This window comes from Oncorhynchus clarkii, chromosome 6, assembly GCF_045791955.1.
Source record: "Oncorhynchus clarkii lewisi isolate Uvic-CL-2024 chromosome 6, UVic_Ocla_1.0, whole genome shotgun sequence".
NCBI lineage: Eukaryota > Metazoa > Chordata > Actinopteri > Salmoniformes > Salmonidae > Oncorhynchus > Oncorhynchus clarkii.
In genome coordinates this window covers 44368706-44385009 of record NC_092152.1, presented here as the reverse complement: position 1 = coordinate 44385009, position 16304 = coordinate 44368706, and the positions used below count along the sequence as shown (strand labels likewise).

The 16304-nt window shown below is 44.0% G+C and overlaps 1 protein-coding gene across 1 annotated transcript in view; it reads left to right on the top strand.

Moving 5' to 3' along the window:
- The window catches only part of LOC139412100 (kinase suppressor of Ras 2-like), a 151665-nt gene that overhangs the window by 118814 nt on the left and 16547 nt on the right, over nt 1-16304 (top strand). Inside the window, 2 exon segments of the mRNA XM_071158894.1 lie at nt 686-881; nt 12933-13029. Of these exon segments, the coding sequence (XP_071014995.1) occupies nt 686-881; nt 12933-13029 (293 nt within the window).

Genomic DNA, 16304 nt, shown 5'->3' with positions numbered 1-16304 from the left:
CTTAAACCATGTGAAGGGATGGCGTGATTAATGGGGAACCAATTACTTGTCTCCACAATGTCTGTGCGCCAGTCACTCCCTCCCTTAGCATTGGGGGATGTGTGTGGTAGTGTCTGGAACCATTGTATGTCATCTCTGGTGTTGCACTTATCCTAGGTGAGTGTATGACCTAGAGGCTCACTCCCCTCAGTGAGCTTGTCCAGGAGTGGGGTCAAGAAGGGTTTTTTACTTGAGATGGGAGTATCTGGAGTTGACAATTGATTTATGCCATTGGATGAGTTTGTGTTTTTTTGCTATGAAGTACCAGGAATGAGATTGGAACCTCATTTTAGGGACCAAACTGAATGATAATTTATAGCGAATGCTATCTGGCTATGGGATACTCCTTTCTCATTTAAAGTCTCACCTTGTGACCCGTTCAAAACATCTGTGGTTTGTTATGTCGATTAGGGGGTGGATCTTGGCTTTAAAAGACCTTTGTACTTTTGTCTCGCCGCTTTTCAACGAATCAGAGACACTGATTTGTCGACAAGCCATTGCTATTACAAAGCTCTTACTATTAAAGATTTAGTTTACGTATAACTCTGACTTGTGTGATAAGTTTGTCTCTCCTCATTTGATAGTAAAGAAATCAACCACCACACCTCTCTAACCTCTAAGTTACAGTACCTTCTGCCCTCTTCAGGTCGCTTCGGCCAAGTTTTCCACGGGCGCTGGCATGGCGAGGTGGCCATCCGCCTCATCGACATCGAGCGTGACAATGAGGACCAGCTCAAGGCCTTCAAGAGGGAGGTGATGGCCTACCGAAACACTCGGCACGAGAATGTGGTCCTCTTCATGGGCGCCTGCATGAGCCCTCCACACCTGGCCATCATCACCAGGTGAGTGATGATGTTTGTAATTCCTGAGCTCTGTTCCAACATGGAATACAGCCAACTGAAGACTTAATCAGCAAGCATGTTGTTACGTGTGCTCTTCAAGTACAGGAGAGGCATTGGATCAGACAACCCTGTAATAAATATACTTGACAGCTTAGCTTAGTGGCAATACAATAATTCACATATTTTGTGTTTATTACCAGCAGCTGTTCTTGCAGTATAGGAAAGGAGCCCAACCCTTTTCCCGTCAACATAACCCCCTCCTTAAATTCACCTATCCTGCCCCTGATCCCCTTGTGTTCATCTCATAGAGTTGTGAGGTGGAATACTAATCGCAATATCAAAATCCCTGCAAAGCTATTGTAAAATAGTTTAGCTCTGTAGAAAAAAGACAATTACATACACTTACTATGTAACGTAGATGCTGGGAGTCGAGAAGCAAGTGGTAAGTTTAATATAAGAGTTGGAATGATACATAACATGGAATGATACAACATAGGAGTAGTGTCTAGACAAGAACAAACAGAAATCTGACTGCCTGGGGAAGGAACATAAGGGAGTGTCAGATAAAGTGGAGGTTATGGAGTCCAGGTGTGCTTGATGATGAAGCGCAGGTGCGCGTAATGATGAAAGCCATCATTCCCAGGACCGGTGGTTAGTAAACCTGCAACGTTGAACACCGGAGGGGAGGACTTGACAGTCTACCCCCACCACCACCACCACATGAGGCCACAAGATGACGGTGGCCAAAGGGACAGCCCTGAGGACGTGGAGTGGGCTGGTCCAGGCGGCAAAGACGGAAATCATGAATGATGTTGGGATCCAGAATGTCCTCCACCGAAACCCAACACTGCTTCTCTGGGCCGTACCCCTCCCAGTCTACCAGGTATTGAAGCCGACCCCCAAAACCTTGGGAGTCCAGTAGGGATCTGACGGCCCAGGCAGGAGCACCCTCGACATTCCAGGGTGGGTGTGGTGTGGGACAGCATCAGCCAGGGGACCAGAAACCACCCGCCTTAGAAGGGAGACATGAAAAGAAGGTGAGATATGGTAGTCACTGGGAAGCTGTAACCTATACGTCACCTCGTTGACTCTACGGTGAACCTTGAGCGGCCCCACAAACCGCAGGCTCAGCTTCTTGCAGGGCAACCGGAGTGGGAGGTTCCTGGTAGAGAGCCAGCCGCGATCCCCAGGATGGAACACTGGAGTCTCACTGCGGTGGCGGTCTGCCTGCTCCTTATGATGGTGAACGGTGCGCTGGAGTCTCACGTGAGCCTCGCACAACACTTCTTCTGTGCGCCTGAATCCCTCATCAACCGCAGGAGTGTCGGTCTGGCCCAGGGTCCATGGAGCCAGAGCTGGCTGAAAACCCAGAACGCTCTGGAAGGGTGTCAGCCCGGTGGAGGAGTGACGTAACAAATTCTGGGCATACTCCGCCCATGGAAGTAATTGGGCCCACTTTCCCTGCCGGTTCTGGCAGTAACTCCTCAGGAAACTCCCCAGCTCCTGGTTCATCCTCTCCGAAAAAACAGCTGGAATAGTGCCTCAGTGACCTGGACAGCAGTAGGGAGACTAGAGAGAGGAATAAAACGACAGGATTTAGAAAATTGTCAGAGAAGGGGAGATCAGTGACAAAGTCAATGGATAGATGAGACCAGGGATCCCGATGCATGGGAAGGGGATGGACTTTCCCTGTTGAAGCGTGTCAAGGAGACTTCGTTTGGGCAAACACAGAACAGGAATTGACGTAGCGAGTAATATCCTGCTCCAAGGTGGGCCATCAATACTTCTCGGAGAGTGATTGTATAGTACGGGTGATCCCAGGATTTCCAGCAACGATAGCTATTTGTGCCAGATCAACAGGCACTCCCTTATCCATGTGGGAATGTAGATGTGCTCAGGAGGACAGGTAGTGGGAGCGGGTTCCTTCTCCAGAGACTGCCGACTGTCCACATTTACATCCCAGACCACAGTGGCTACAACATGAGAGGGAATGGGAAAACAGGTCCTCTGGCATTCGGGTGACCAGTCCGTGATCCTCATCCTTGACCCCACCTTGAGATGGTGGGGTTATGGCGTTGGAGCCATGGGAGACTGAGGATGATCTTGTGAGCTGGTGCACTAGTGATGAAGAAGGGGATGTTTTCCTGATGACTGGACTCCATGGTGAGGTTGAAGGGTGTGGTGATGGTTCCGGATCCTAGTGGCCGATTGCCAAGGGCTTGCACCGGGAACGGAGAGCGGGTATGAGGGAATGTTCAGAGAGGAGGCAGGGTCTAGTCATCCTGCCGTAGTTGGAGTAGGCGCTCACCCCCATCTCTGCCCTCCTGTGGAAGATCAAAAATACCTCTGAACAGAGCCATGAACCCCTCATACAAAGCCAGCTCCTCCTCTCCTCTCTCCCAGATGGCCATAGCCCACTTCAACACCCACCCAGTCAGCAGATAATTTTCTGTGGCAACCTTGGACCTCTCAATGGTGGGGGCTCCCATCTGATGAGCAAAATAGAGGGAGCACTGGAGTCGGAAGCGACGGCATTTAGATAGGGTTCAGTTATATTTATCCGGGAGGGACAAACGGGCATTGCTGACCTGAGGGGGCTGCTGAATGGACTGATGTGCTGGCTCGCTGGGTCGACTGGTGGAAGAGTATCCTCCGCTAGTGGAAGGCAACACCTCTCAGGCATGTTCGAGACGTTGTAGACTACAAAGAACCTCTTCCATGGCCATCCCCAGTTGAGCCAGCTGGTCGTGGTGTTTACAAAGTAGGTATCCCTGTTCATCGACCGTCTGGGAGATGTCCTGATTTCCTGCTGCTTCCATTTGGTGAGGCTGTATTCTGTAATGTAGACGCCGGGAGTCGAGAAGCAGGTGATAAGTTGAATATAACAGTTAACATGGTACGATGCAACGTATTGCCCGGGCAAGGAACATAAGGGAGTGTCAGATAAAGGGGAGGTAATGAGTGAGGTAATGGAGTCCAGGTGTGCTTGATGATGAAGCGCAGGTGCGCATAATGATGACAGCCAGGTGAGCGTAATGATGATTCCCAGAACTGGTGGTTAGTAAACCGGCAACGTCAAATGCTGGAGGGGATGAGCGGGAGTAGACGTGACATACTAATTGATTTAGCTACTGTACAGTGTCATCTTTCCTTCGATCCTGACTAGTCTCCCAGTCCCTGCCGCTGGAAAACATCCCCACAGCATGATGCTGCCACCACCATGCTTCACCGTAGGGATGTTATTAACCAGTGGTGCCCGGTTTCCTCCAGACGTGACGCTTGGCATTCAGGCCAAAGAGTTCAATCTTGGTTTCATCAGACCAGAGAATCTTGTTTCTCATGGTCTGAGAGTCCTTTAGGTGCCTTTTGGCAAAGTCCAAGCGGGCCATCATGTGCCTTTTACTGAGGACTTGCTTCCGTCTGGCCACTCTACAATAAAGGCCTGATTGGTGGAGTGCTGCGGAGATGGTTGTCCTTCTGGAAGGTTCTCCCATCTCCACAGATGAATTCTGGAGCTCTGTCAGAGTGACCATCGGGTTCTTCGTCACCTCTCTGACCAAGGCCGTTCTCCCCCGATTGTTCAGTTTGGCAGGGCGGCCAGAGCTAGGAAGAGTCTTGGTGGTTCCAAACTTCTTCCATTTAAGAATGATGGAGGCCACTGTGTTCTTGGGGGACTTTCAATTCTGCAAAATTGGGGTACCCATCCCTAGATCTGTGCCTCAACACAATCCTGTCTCTGAGCACTTCGGACAATTCCTTTGACCTAATGGCTTTGTTTTTGCTCTGATATGCGCTGCCAACTGTGGGACCTTATATAGACAGATGTGTGCCTTTCCAAATCATCTCCATTCAATTGAATTTACTGGACTCCAATCAACTTGTTGAAACATCTCAAGGATGATCAATGGAAACAGGACACACATGAGCTCATTTTTGAGTCTCAAGGGTCTGAATACGTATGTAAATAGGGTATATCTGTTTCTTATTTGTAAAACAAATTCAAAAAAACTGTTTTTGCTTTGTTATTATGGGCTTTTATGTGTAGAAAGATGAGGAAAAAATGTATTTCAGCAATTTTAGAATAAGGCTGTAACATAACAATGTTGAAAAATTCAAGGGGTCTGAATAATTTCAAAATGCACTCTATGTACCCTGAGTGACCCAGCCTTTGTTACCCTGGGTCCCAGCAGTGTTCAGAGACTCTCTCAACAAGGGTGTCTTGGTGGATCCATTATACATCACACAAGGCTCCATTCTCTTCTGGAGAACTTGCGTGTGTCTGGACTGGGAAGTGGGTGACATGGCTGTGTCAATGAAGCAAAAGGCACTGCAGGGCTGTGGTTTGCGCACCCCTTGCTCGATCCCTCACTCTCTCCCTACTCCCTCCCTGTGTGTGTCCGGGCTGTGCTGTCTGGCTGGTTGATTTGAAGTGCACTGGGTTGACCTCACTCAGATGTGCAGTGATTCTCGATGGCCCTCGCATCTTGTGTAGAGATCTGTGCTTACACAAAGAGTTGCCTTTCTGAATGGTCTACAAACTCCTCTGAATACTTTTCTAGAGGGACATGTTGGTTTTATTATAGGTTTAATAGCATGGTATTGTTTGTCATTTATCATGTATCAGGGTCCTCCAAAAAACTTGATGATTCATCTCAGGGTGTTTACTGTATGTGGCAGAGAATTTGTATGAATAAAATATGAAATGTTTGTGGCTGTCTAAGAAAAGATACAGACAATGTTGCGGCTAAGAAAATGAATGTATGTTAAGGTAAAGGGGCAATCCAAAATTCCTCACAAGTAGAACTGCATACTTTCAGGTGAAGCAGTTCAAATGATAATCATACTGTTTAGTTAAGTCATAGCAGAAACATCTGAAACATTCCCTCGTCCAGACATGGCACTGTTGTGGTGTAGTACAGTGTTCACTACTATGAAAATTCCTTCCTGGTGTGGTATTATTCTCAAACAAGAGTGAAATTAAGAATACATTAATCTGGACCTTTAGACTTTACGTTTCTGCAAAAATATGATTCTGGGATAATTGGCTTTAATGTTCCGAACCCTCATTGGTTTGAATGTTGTTAGAAATGTATATATATAAATATATATATATATTTATTTTCTAACTTAATTACATGAATTGGAGTATTTAGAGCAGTGGTCACTAATCTTTTCTGAGTCAAGATCACTTTAACAGTCAAAAAGCAAACGGTTACATTTTTTATAAACATTACTTAAAAAATGTAACATTAACTTAATAAAAACTGTTCTGTATGAATGAGGTTTGGGCAGTAGGCCTAATACATTATCACAGCATGTTGCCTATATGCCTGGCCTGCCAATATTGTTATTCTCAGACCATATTATATTTCAAAACTCAAAGCTTTGATAACAAAATAGATCAGTTGGTGTAGCACTTGTGAGGTACTGCTGAACATGAATGGAAATAATTCGCTTTTTTATTTTACTGGACTGAAGGTACTTGTATCTGGCCAATGTTGAATGTTTATCATTTTAAGCTTGGAAAAGAGACCCTTAAACCCTGACTTGGGACCACACAACCACTCCACTGAATAGCACGCTAGTGATTGCTTTGCAATGCTTGCAGTTAGACACTGATTCCTTCCAACCACTCATTGTTGAATTTGCGATTTCCAACTTGTTGTGTAATGTTTATGTCCAATGGCCGTTGAGCACCGATACGTTTTATCTATAATTTCTCTTCATTATTTGTGACTCACCACCTGGATTCGGGCTTATGTAGCAATATTTGAATTTCTGTGTCTTACATTGGATAAAAGTCGAGACTCAAAGCTACAAATTAGTAGATCAGACACTGCATTTGAGGAAACAATTGGAAAGTAATTCTGCTTTGAAAATTGATCAATTTGTAAACTCAGTTTTGGAGAAAACTGTCTTTCCATGTTTTGGTGCTACAATTGGAGAGCCCTTCACTGTCTCCACCCATTCTGCATTGTTCACACCCTCTTAAGCCTTAGCCCCACCCATCTCTTTAAGGGCTCTTCCAACCGTTCTGTACTAACTTGCCAGCTACTTCCAGACATCTAAGAGAGAGAGAGAACAGCTCACTAAGCATTACATGCCCTATCGCTCTATCTGTGGTTTCGCGTTCAGAGCGCACACTGGACGCTCTGGCCAATAAGTAGGGTTGTTCCGAAAGCTCTGACCTCACAACTACAGTCAAGCACCCGAGCTAACATTACTTCCAGACACATAATGAGAGAACACCCCACTCTGACCATTTTACTCACCCTAGCAGTACTGGTTACACGGAACCCAAACCAGCTGCGCGTGTGCGCCATCGTGCGCTATCGTGCATACATTTATTTTGTCCCCCTACTCCAAAAGCGATCACGACACGCAGGTTAAAGTATCAAAACAAACTCTGAACCAATGACATTAATTTGGGGACAGGTCGAAAAGCATTAAACATGTTTGGCAATTTTTAGCTATTTATTTTTAGCTATTTAGCTAGCTTGCTGTTGCTAGCTAATTTGTCCTGGGATATAAACATTGAGTTATTACTTATTTATTTATTTTAACTCTGTTTATTAAGTTTTACACACACACATACACAGACAAGACAACACAAAGCAATATAAATAATTTACTCAACTAGAAAAAATACAAATAATACATTTAAAAAATAGCTTTAAATATACCATACATTAGACAAGTAGGCAGAAGGCTACAAAGGTTAAAGGGCAATCTATAGTACAGGGACAGAGCAAACACCTCACCATTGTTCCTGTAAACGGTCAAGGGATAGGGGTGGAGAAATGCAACCACTCACAGACAGTCATGGCCACAGACCGACCATCCACTGGACCAAAAAGAAAAAGTTTACAATGCTTTAAAATAAAAAAATGAATAATAATCATTTCATGTAGGCGTGAACAAAATTAAAAAATAAAAATAACTGGGAAAAACAAGCTCACACTCTGCCCGGGCAAGATGAACAAGGCATCCGCAGGTCACAATCAATAAGCACATCAACCTTAATCCCCCAGAAAAAAACACAACGAAATGCTCATCCAACCCTTAAATCACAAGGGGGTCAAATACAGACTTATTTTGGTTTTAATAAGAATGCCATCAGAAGATGGACTGTTTAAAGTAAGACCGGAATGGAGCCCAAGCCTCATTAAACATTTTGGGGTTCCCACGTGAATTGAATTAAAAAATGTCTAGTTTCAGAGAGCACAACACATCTCTCCCCCAATATTTATAAGATGGGGGAGCTGCCATCTTCCAGTTCTGTAGTATTTGCCGTCTAGCTAAAAGAGTTGTATAAGCAACAGTGTCCGACTGGATTCTTGACAGGGGGGTACCTATGGGCAGTACTCCAAAAAGGGCTGTAAGGGGAGACGGATCTATATCAGTGTCATATATATCAGAGAAACATTTAAATATTCATTCACAGAAACCTGACAGTTTATGACAGCCCCAAAACATATGCAACAGTGTGGCTGGTTCCATTTTACATCTGATCAAAATCAGGGAATATTCTTCCAAGTTTGGCCCCAGACCAGTGGATACGGTGAACCACCCTGAATTGAATGAGGCTGTGTTTAGTGCTAAAAGAGGACGAATGCACCCTGTGCAGCACAGATTCCCAGGTGTCTTCCCCAAGTTCATCCCCCAAATCCTTTTCCCATTGAGTCTTTAAAGGCACCAAAGAAGGGTTCTGTAAGTCATAAATGATTCCATATACATCTGAAATTGCGCCCCTAGGAAGCTTGTTCAGCTCCAAGATGCTCTCTATAGCTGTATTCGCAGGCCTATGGGGAAATGCAGGTGTGTTAGCTCTGACAAAGTTCCTAGTCTGGAGATAGTGGAAAAAGTGGGATTGAGGGAGGTTGAAATTTTCCTGTAGCTAAGCAAAAGAGGCAAATGTATCATCAAAGAATAATTGGGCTAGTGAGGAGAGGCCTAGTGAGTGCCAGATGCCAAAAGCCCCATCATTCAAAGATGGAGGAAATCAAATGTTCTGATTGATTGGGCCTGATAGAGAAAAGCCTTGGAGGCTAAAGGTTAAACAGAACTGATTCCACATTTTAAGAGACTGCTTTACAATTGGGTTGACACACATTTTGCCTAGGGACACTGGGAGAGACGAGCACAACACAGAAGAAAGTGCAGGTTTACACGATTCAGACACAATCTGGACCCAGAGTGGTCTAGGGCCAGTAGGATCAGTCTGCAGCCATTACAGAAGAGCTCTGAAATTTGCAGCCCAATAGTATGTCTGAAAATTTGGTAGAGCTAAACCCCCCAATGACTTAGGCTTCTGTAAATATTTTCTACCAATCTGTGGTACCTTGCCATCCCAAATAAAATGCATGAATGTTTGATCCAGTGAAATAAAAAAAAGATTTTGGAATAAAAATGGGTAAACATTGAAATAAATATAAAAATTTGGGAAACACACTCATTTTAATGATATTAATCCTTCCGATATGAGAAAGAGGTAGCAAATTCCAAAAAGTAAAAGATTGTTTCAAACTGTCTGCTAGAGCAACAAAGTTTTCCTGAAACAAATTTGAATATTTCCTTGTCACTTTAACTCCCAAGTAGGTGAATTGATCCCGGACAATCCTAAACTGAGAACTTGTAAAAGAGCACTTTAAAGCAGCCTTGTTTACAGGAAAAATCTCACTCTTGCCTAGATTCAGCTTGTACCCTGAGATTGATCCAAACTCTTTAAGAACAGATAAGGCACGTGGCAATGAGGTATCAGGGTTAGAGATAAACAAAAGGAGGTCGTCAGCATATAGCGAGACTTTCTGTTCTAAACCCGTCCTGATTATTTCTTGAATGGCATCATTAGAGCGTAGTGCAATGGCGAGAGGCTCGATTGCCAAAGGGGGAGAGTGGACAACCCTGTCTGGATCCGCGGTGCAAGGGAAAATAGTCAGAGGACAAGTTGTTAGTCCGTACCGAAGCCATGGGGGAAAAATAAAGAATCTTTATCTACGCAATGAATTTGGCCAAAGCCAAATCTATAAAGGGCAGCTGTTAGGTACTCCAACTCAACGCGGTCAAACGCTTTTTCCGCATCAAGTGAGACCACCACCTCCGGGTCCTCCGACGCTGGGGAGTACATTCATAAGGCGCCTAATATTGACCACGCGCAATGAGACCGAGGCTTTCTGCCAGACCACCCACTCAAAGAGCTATTATGAGCCCCTCCTTTATATTAGAATCATACAACCAGAATCTAAAGACGGTGACATCTTGTGGAAGCCCTAGGAAGTGCATACACATCCATATCTAAGCTGGACTTCAAATGGCACTGTTTTCAAAATCGAGGTCTCACTTCCTGTTTGGATTTCTTCTCAGGTTTTTGTCTGCCATATGAGTTCTGTTATACTCACAGACATAATTCAAACAGTTTTAGAAACTCCAGAGTGTTTTCTATCCACCAGTAATAATAATATACATATATTCCCATCTGGGAAAGAGTAGGAGGCAGTTTACACTGGGCACGCCTTTCATCCAAAAGTGAAAATGCTGCCCCCTAGCCCCAACAGGTTTTAAACTGCTCCATTCATTAACCAACTGTTTAAGAGCTACGCGATCTCTCCGCCCAACAGATTATATTTAGGTTATATGTGTGCAGCGCGCGCGATTAAATAATCAACATAACTAAAAGAACAGTTTCTTTTAGATAAAAAAAAGTGAAGCATAATTACTGTATTTTTTTCACTGGCCCCAAGCACGCTACTGACTGCAATGATCCACTGAATTTGCATGATTTGAAACCGCATTAGCTCTTTAGCTAAATCATACAGGCATTATCTCTAGGAGCTTTCAGGGAAGTTTACTCATCAGCAAACCACCAACACTCGCAAACAATAGTTAAGAGGACTCAAAGTCAAAGTGTATGCTTTGCTTTGTACAAAAACACAGTCATCCACGGCAGATGTAGAGTTAGACAGTTGCTCTGTACTGTACGTCCATCACCAAAATGGAAATTGTAGCATGTTCTTCACAATTGTTCATTTGCAAATGATTCCAGGAGAGTAACATGTTTGGGATTACACCTCATATATATGGACTACCCCTATTATATGTGGCTATGGAGGTTAATTATCTCTGCTGTGGTTTACATGTGCAAACTGAATAATTAATTTATGTGCTCTGTTCTTCTTAAATACATGTCATCATGAATAAAAAAGGACATTGAATGACTAATAATGGGAACTAGAATACAATATCATACAGATACCATGTCATGTTGTCTAAAGTATAAGACCGAGTGTAGGCCAAACATGGCTTATAAGGTTTTGACTGCTTGCCTAGAAATGTGGATACAAATGATCGATCTATCGTTCTCTGAAGTCCTGAGTGCTAGAAATGAGCGAGTGCATGAAATCAAAGTAAATGACAATGTCAGAGGAATACTTGTATTTATTAGTCATAGCTAGCCGAGCTTGCTCTTATTATAGCTTGCGGAACAGGAGTCTTAATTATTCTATTCAGGCCCATTACCCCAGAAAGCATCAGGAAAAACATTTTAAAAATGTAACCTGAATGAGGTAGAAATTGGCTCATACCAGGTGGGGATGCAGGTTTCGTCAGTGATTTGGAAAATATAAATATTGATTGTTTGTGTTTGATTCTTCATGAGTGGCTGTGTGTGGACTGATTTGCAGGAGTGGAATAATCATTTCTCGTCACCGTAGGTTTCTGTCCATACAGATTAATTACTCAGCTTTCAAAGTTAGGCTCTCTGCTTGTTTTGGTGACTTTATTTGCTTTTGATAAGAAAAGAGTGCCATCCCTGGCTGTTTTCAAAACCTTCAGTACACGCACATGCATGCACGCACACCCGGACGTGCGTACGACACACCCACTCTTCAAGGAGGTATGGCAGTAATTGATGACATCCATGGATCTTTAAGATCTTTAATGGTACCTGAAGTTGTTGACGGTGATGGTGCAACATCAGGCGACATAAGGCCCCTGCCTCGTCATCTGGAACCACAGAGGGCCCAGAGAGATGCTAAAAATGGCTCCTGTCACCTTATGACTTGGTATGAATGAATATGCATGAAGCTCTGGTATCAGCTGGCCCTCAGGTCATCTGGATGTCACCTATCTGCGTCAAGCCGTCACAGTCGGGGTGAGGGGAAAGGCTCGGGGGTAAGAGCAGGGTGTAAGGAGGTGAGTGGAAGGGGTGAGGGGGATGGGAGGATGAGGTGAGGAGGGTGAGGGGGAAGGCTTTGTGGTGAGAGGAGGGGTGTGAGGGTTAGGAGGGGAGAGGCGCTATTGGGGCGAGAAGATGTAATTCTGCACTCTGGGATGAAACTTCCTTTGATACCTCCTCTTCCCCTCCCTCTCCACCTCCCCCCTGACCTCTCATGCCCAACCTTGACAAGAATCAAGGAATCCTTCTACATTTGAATGACAGTGAAGCTCTATACTTTCACAAGGGCCTTCAACATGACAGCAAAATGGTCTGGTATAAAATATGGCCTACGCTTGTTTTGATTAAATGATAATGACATACTGTGCAGTTGAGTAGTCGGCGGCTCAAAATGATCAGAGGACATTGCTTTCGTGGAACCATTCTATGATTCACCAGTAGTGGATAGAAAGATTGCAGGCAGCCCCTGGCTTTAGTTGTTTTCTGCTCTCATCCTTCGCCTTCCCTCTGAGCCCAAACAAGGGGCCTTGGGGATAGATGTCACACCAGTTATTCCTCCACTACAAAGCCAAATGCTCAGTTTGTGGTCAATTGGCGATGTAATGTAATATGATTAGAGGATATATCACCAGTACGGGTTGGCATGACAGGATGGGTTTTCCCTACGCTAGAAGTGATACCATCATCATTGTGCATGTTTCATTAATTTAATTTCATTAACAATGCCCCCCCTGGTAAAAAAAACAAAAAAAACATAGCATATGATTTCATGAAGCAATGCATCTCTTGCTGTGAAGATGAATATGTTATTCTACTCTACTCTATTCTAATGTATAGTATGATGTGTTGTTAAGGTGTAATGTATATCTCTCTCTCAGCTTGTGTAAGGGAAGGACTCTATATTCGGTGGTGAGGGATGCCAAAGTCATCCTGGATGTCAACAAGACCAGACAGATCGCCCAAGAGATGGTTAAGGTCAGAAAAATGAAACATGCAATGTATACACTGAGTGTAAAAAACTTTTAGAACACCTGCTCTTTCCATGACATAGACAGACCAGGGGATTCCAGGTGAAAGCTATGATCCCTTATTGATGTCACTTGTTCAATCCCCTTTAATCAGTATAGATGAAGTGGAGGAGACAGGTTAAAGAAGGATTTTTAAGCCTTGAGACGATCAAGTCAAATCAAGCTTTATTTATACAGCACAAACACAATGTGCTTCACAGATAAAATAAAACTGAAATATTTACTACACAACAAACATAAGAGGATAAAAAACAAAAGAATAACAATAAAACTGAACGACTAAAAAGCACCCTAAGGAAAAGCAAAGCTAAAAAGGTGCGTTTTGAGATCTCTTTGAAAAATGTCCACAGTTTCGGCCCCCTTGGGTTCTCTGGCAGGCTATTCCATAGGCTCGGGGCATAGTAACTGAAGGCTACCTCTCCATGCCTCTTGGTCCTAGGCTTTGGGATAGTTAAAAGGCCAGTGCAGGAGGACCTGAGGGTACTACTACTGGGTACATAATTTAAAAGCATGTCTGGCATGTATTGGGGTCACAATCGTGGATGGATTTAAAAAACAATTTAAGTTTAAAATGAATTCTAAAACTCACAGGCAGTGTGCTCTCCGTCTGGTCTTGGTCAGTACACGTGCAGCAGCATTCTGTATATTTTGCAGTTGACCAATGGCTTTCTTGGGTAGATCAGACAGGAGAGCATTACGGTAGTCAAGCCTGCTTGTAATAAAAACATGGATGAGTCTCTCTGTATCAGCCTGAGAGAGAAACGGCCGCATTTGGCAATGTTCCTCAGGTGGTAAAAAGCTATTTTGGTCACATTCCTAATGTGAAATTCGCAAACAAGTTCAGATTCTAAAATAACACCTAGGTTTTTTCTTTTTACTTTATTGCCTGTGAATTCAAATGTGCGGCAAGATTCTCTCTCTGTGCTTTGGCTCCAACAATAAGTACCTCGGTATTGTCTTGATTTAGCTGGAGGAAGTTGGGAGCCATTAAATCATTAATACATTCTAATAATTTATCAGAGGAGCTAAAATCCTCTGGTGACACAGAAATGTAAAGTTGTGTATCGTCTGCGTAACAGTGAAAATCAATGCTGTGCTTTCTGATAATGCTGCCAAGGGGTAACATATACAGTATAAACTGAACAGTACAGGACCCAAAATTGAACCTTGTGGAACGCCGCATGTGATATGTATTTTCTCTGAGTTATGTTCACTAATGGTGACAAAACTTTAGACCGGTTAAATAGGTCCTAAACCAATTAAGAACTGGACCGAAGAGACCAACCCACCTCTCCAGTATGTCCAGAAGGACATCATGGTCAACAGTGTCGAATGCATAGAGCTGTTTGGCATCTGTGTTGGCTCTAAGATAATTTACCACTTTAACTAAGGCTGCCTATGCTGTGGTGGGCCCAAAATCAGATTGGAATTTTTCTAAAATGCAAATACAAAATGATTTGGTTGTTTGAAAACCAATTTCTCCAGAATTTTGCTTAATAATGGTAGGATGGAGATTGGCCGAAATTGCTAAGAGCTGAAGAATCTAGATTACTTTTCTTCAGAATGGGTTTCACCATAACAGTTTTTAGTGCAGTGGGGAAAGTGCCTGTGAACAGGGAATGATTAGCAATAGCTTGCACTTCTTCTGATATGCAAATAAAAACAGTTTTGATGAAGGTGATGGGGATAGGATCGAGAAGGCAGGTAGAAGGCTTAAATTGTGATAGCACTTCAAATCAAATCACATGTGGTTAATCACATACGCCGAATACAACAGGTGTAGTAGATCTTACAGTGAAATGCTTACTTACAAGCCCCTAACCAACAATGCAGTTTTAAAAAATACCAATAAGAATAAGAAATTAAAGTAACAAGTAATTAAAGAGCAGCAGTAAATAACAATGGCCAGACTATACACGGGGGTACCGATACAGAGTTAATGTGCAGGGGCACCGGTTAGTTGAGGTAATATGTACATGTAGATTGAGTTATTAAAGTGACTATGCATAAATGATAACAACAGAGAGTAGCAGTGGTGTAAAAGAGGGGGGGGGGGTGCAATGCAAATTGTCTGGGTAGCCATTTGATTAGATGTTCAGGAGTCTTACGGCTTGGAGGTAGAAGCTGTTTAGAAGCCTCTTGGACCTAGACTTGGTGCTCCGGTACCGCTTGTCGTGCGGTAGCAGAGAGAACCGTCGATGGCTAGGGTGGCTGGAGTCTTTGACAATTTTTAGGGCTTTCCTCTGACACCGCCTGAGGTCCTGGATGGCAGGAAGCTTGGCGCCAGCGATGTACTGGGCCTTTCGCACTACCCTCTGTAGTGCCCTGCGGTTGGAGGCCGAGCAGTTGCCATACAAGGCAGTGATGCAACCACTGCACTCGATGGTGCAGTTGTAGAACCATTAGAGGATCTGAGGACCCACGCCAAATATTTTCAGTCTCCTGAGGGGAAATAGGCTTTGTCGTGCCCTCTTCATGACTGTCTTGGTGTGCTTGAACCATGTTAGTTTGTTGGTGATGTGGACACCAAGGAACTTGAAGCTCTCAACCTGTTACTCTGCAGCCCTGTCGATGAGAATGGGTGTGTGCTCGGTCCTCTTTTTCCTGTAGTCCACAATCATCTCCTTTGTCTTGTTGTCCTGGCACCACACGGCCAGGTCTCTGACCTGCTCCCCATAGGCTGTCTCATCGTTGTCGGTGATCAGGCCTACCACAGTCATTTAGGCAGGTTACCTTAGAGTCATCACTAAGGATCTGTTAGGGCGGTATGCAAATTGGATTGGGTCTAGGGTTTCTGGGATGGTGTTTATGTGAGCCATGACCAGCCTTTCAAAGCACTTCTTGACTACAGACGTGAGTGCTACGGGTCAGTAGTCAATTAGGCAGGTTACCTTAGTGTTCTTGTGCACAGAGACTATGGTGGTCTGCTTTAAACATGTTGGTTTTACAGACTCGGACAGGGAGAGGTTGAAAATGTCAGTGAAGACACTTGCCAGTTGTTCAGCGCATGTTCGCAGTACACGTCCTGGTAATCCGCATGGCCCTGCTGCCTTGTGAATGTTGACCTGTTTAAAGGACTTAATCACATTGGCTGCGGAAAGCGTGATCACACAGTCTTCCGGGAACAGCTGGTGCTCTCATGCATGTTTCAGTGTTATTTTCCTCGAAGCGAGCATAGAAGTCTTTTACTTCGTTTGGTAGGCTCGTATCACTGGGCAGCTC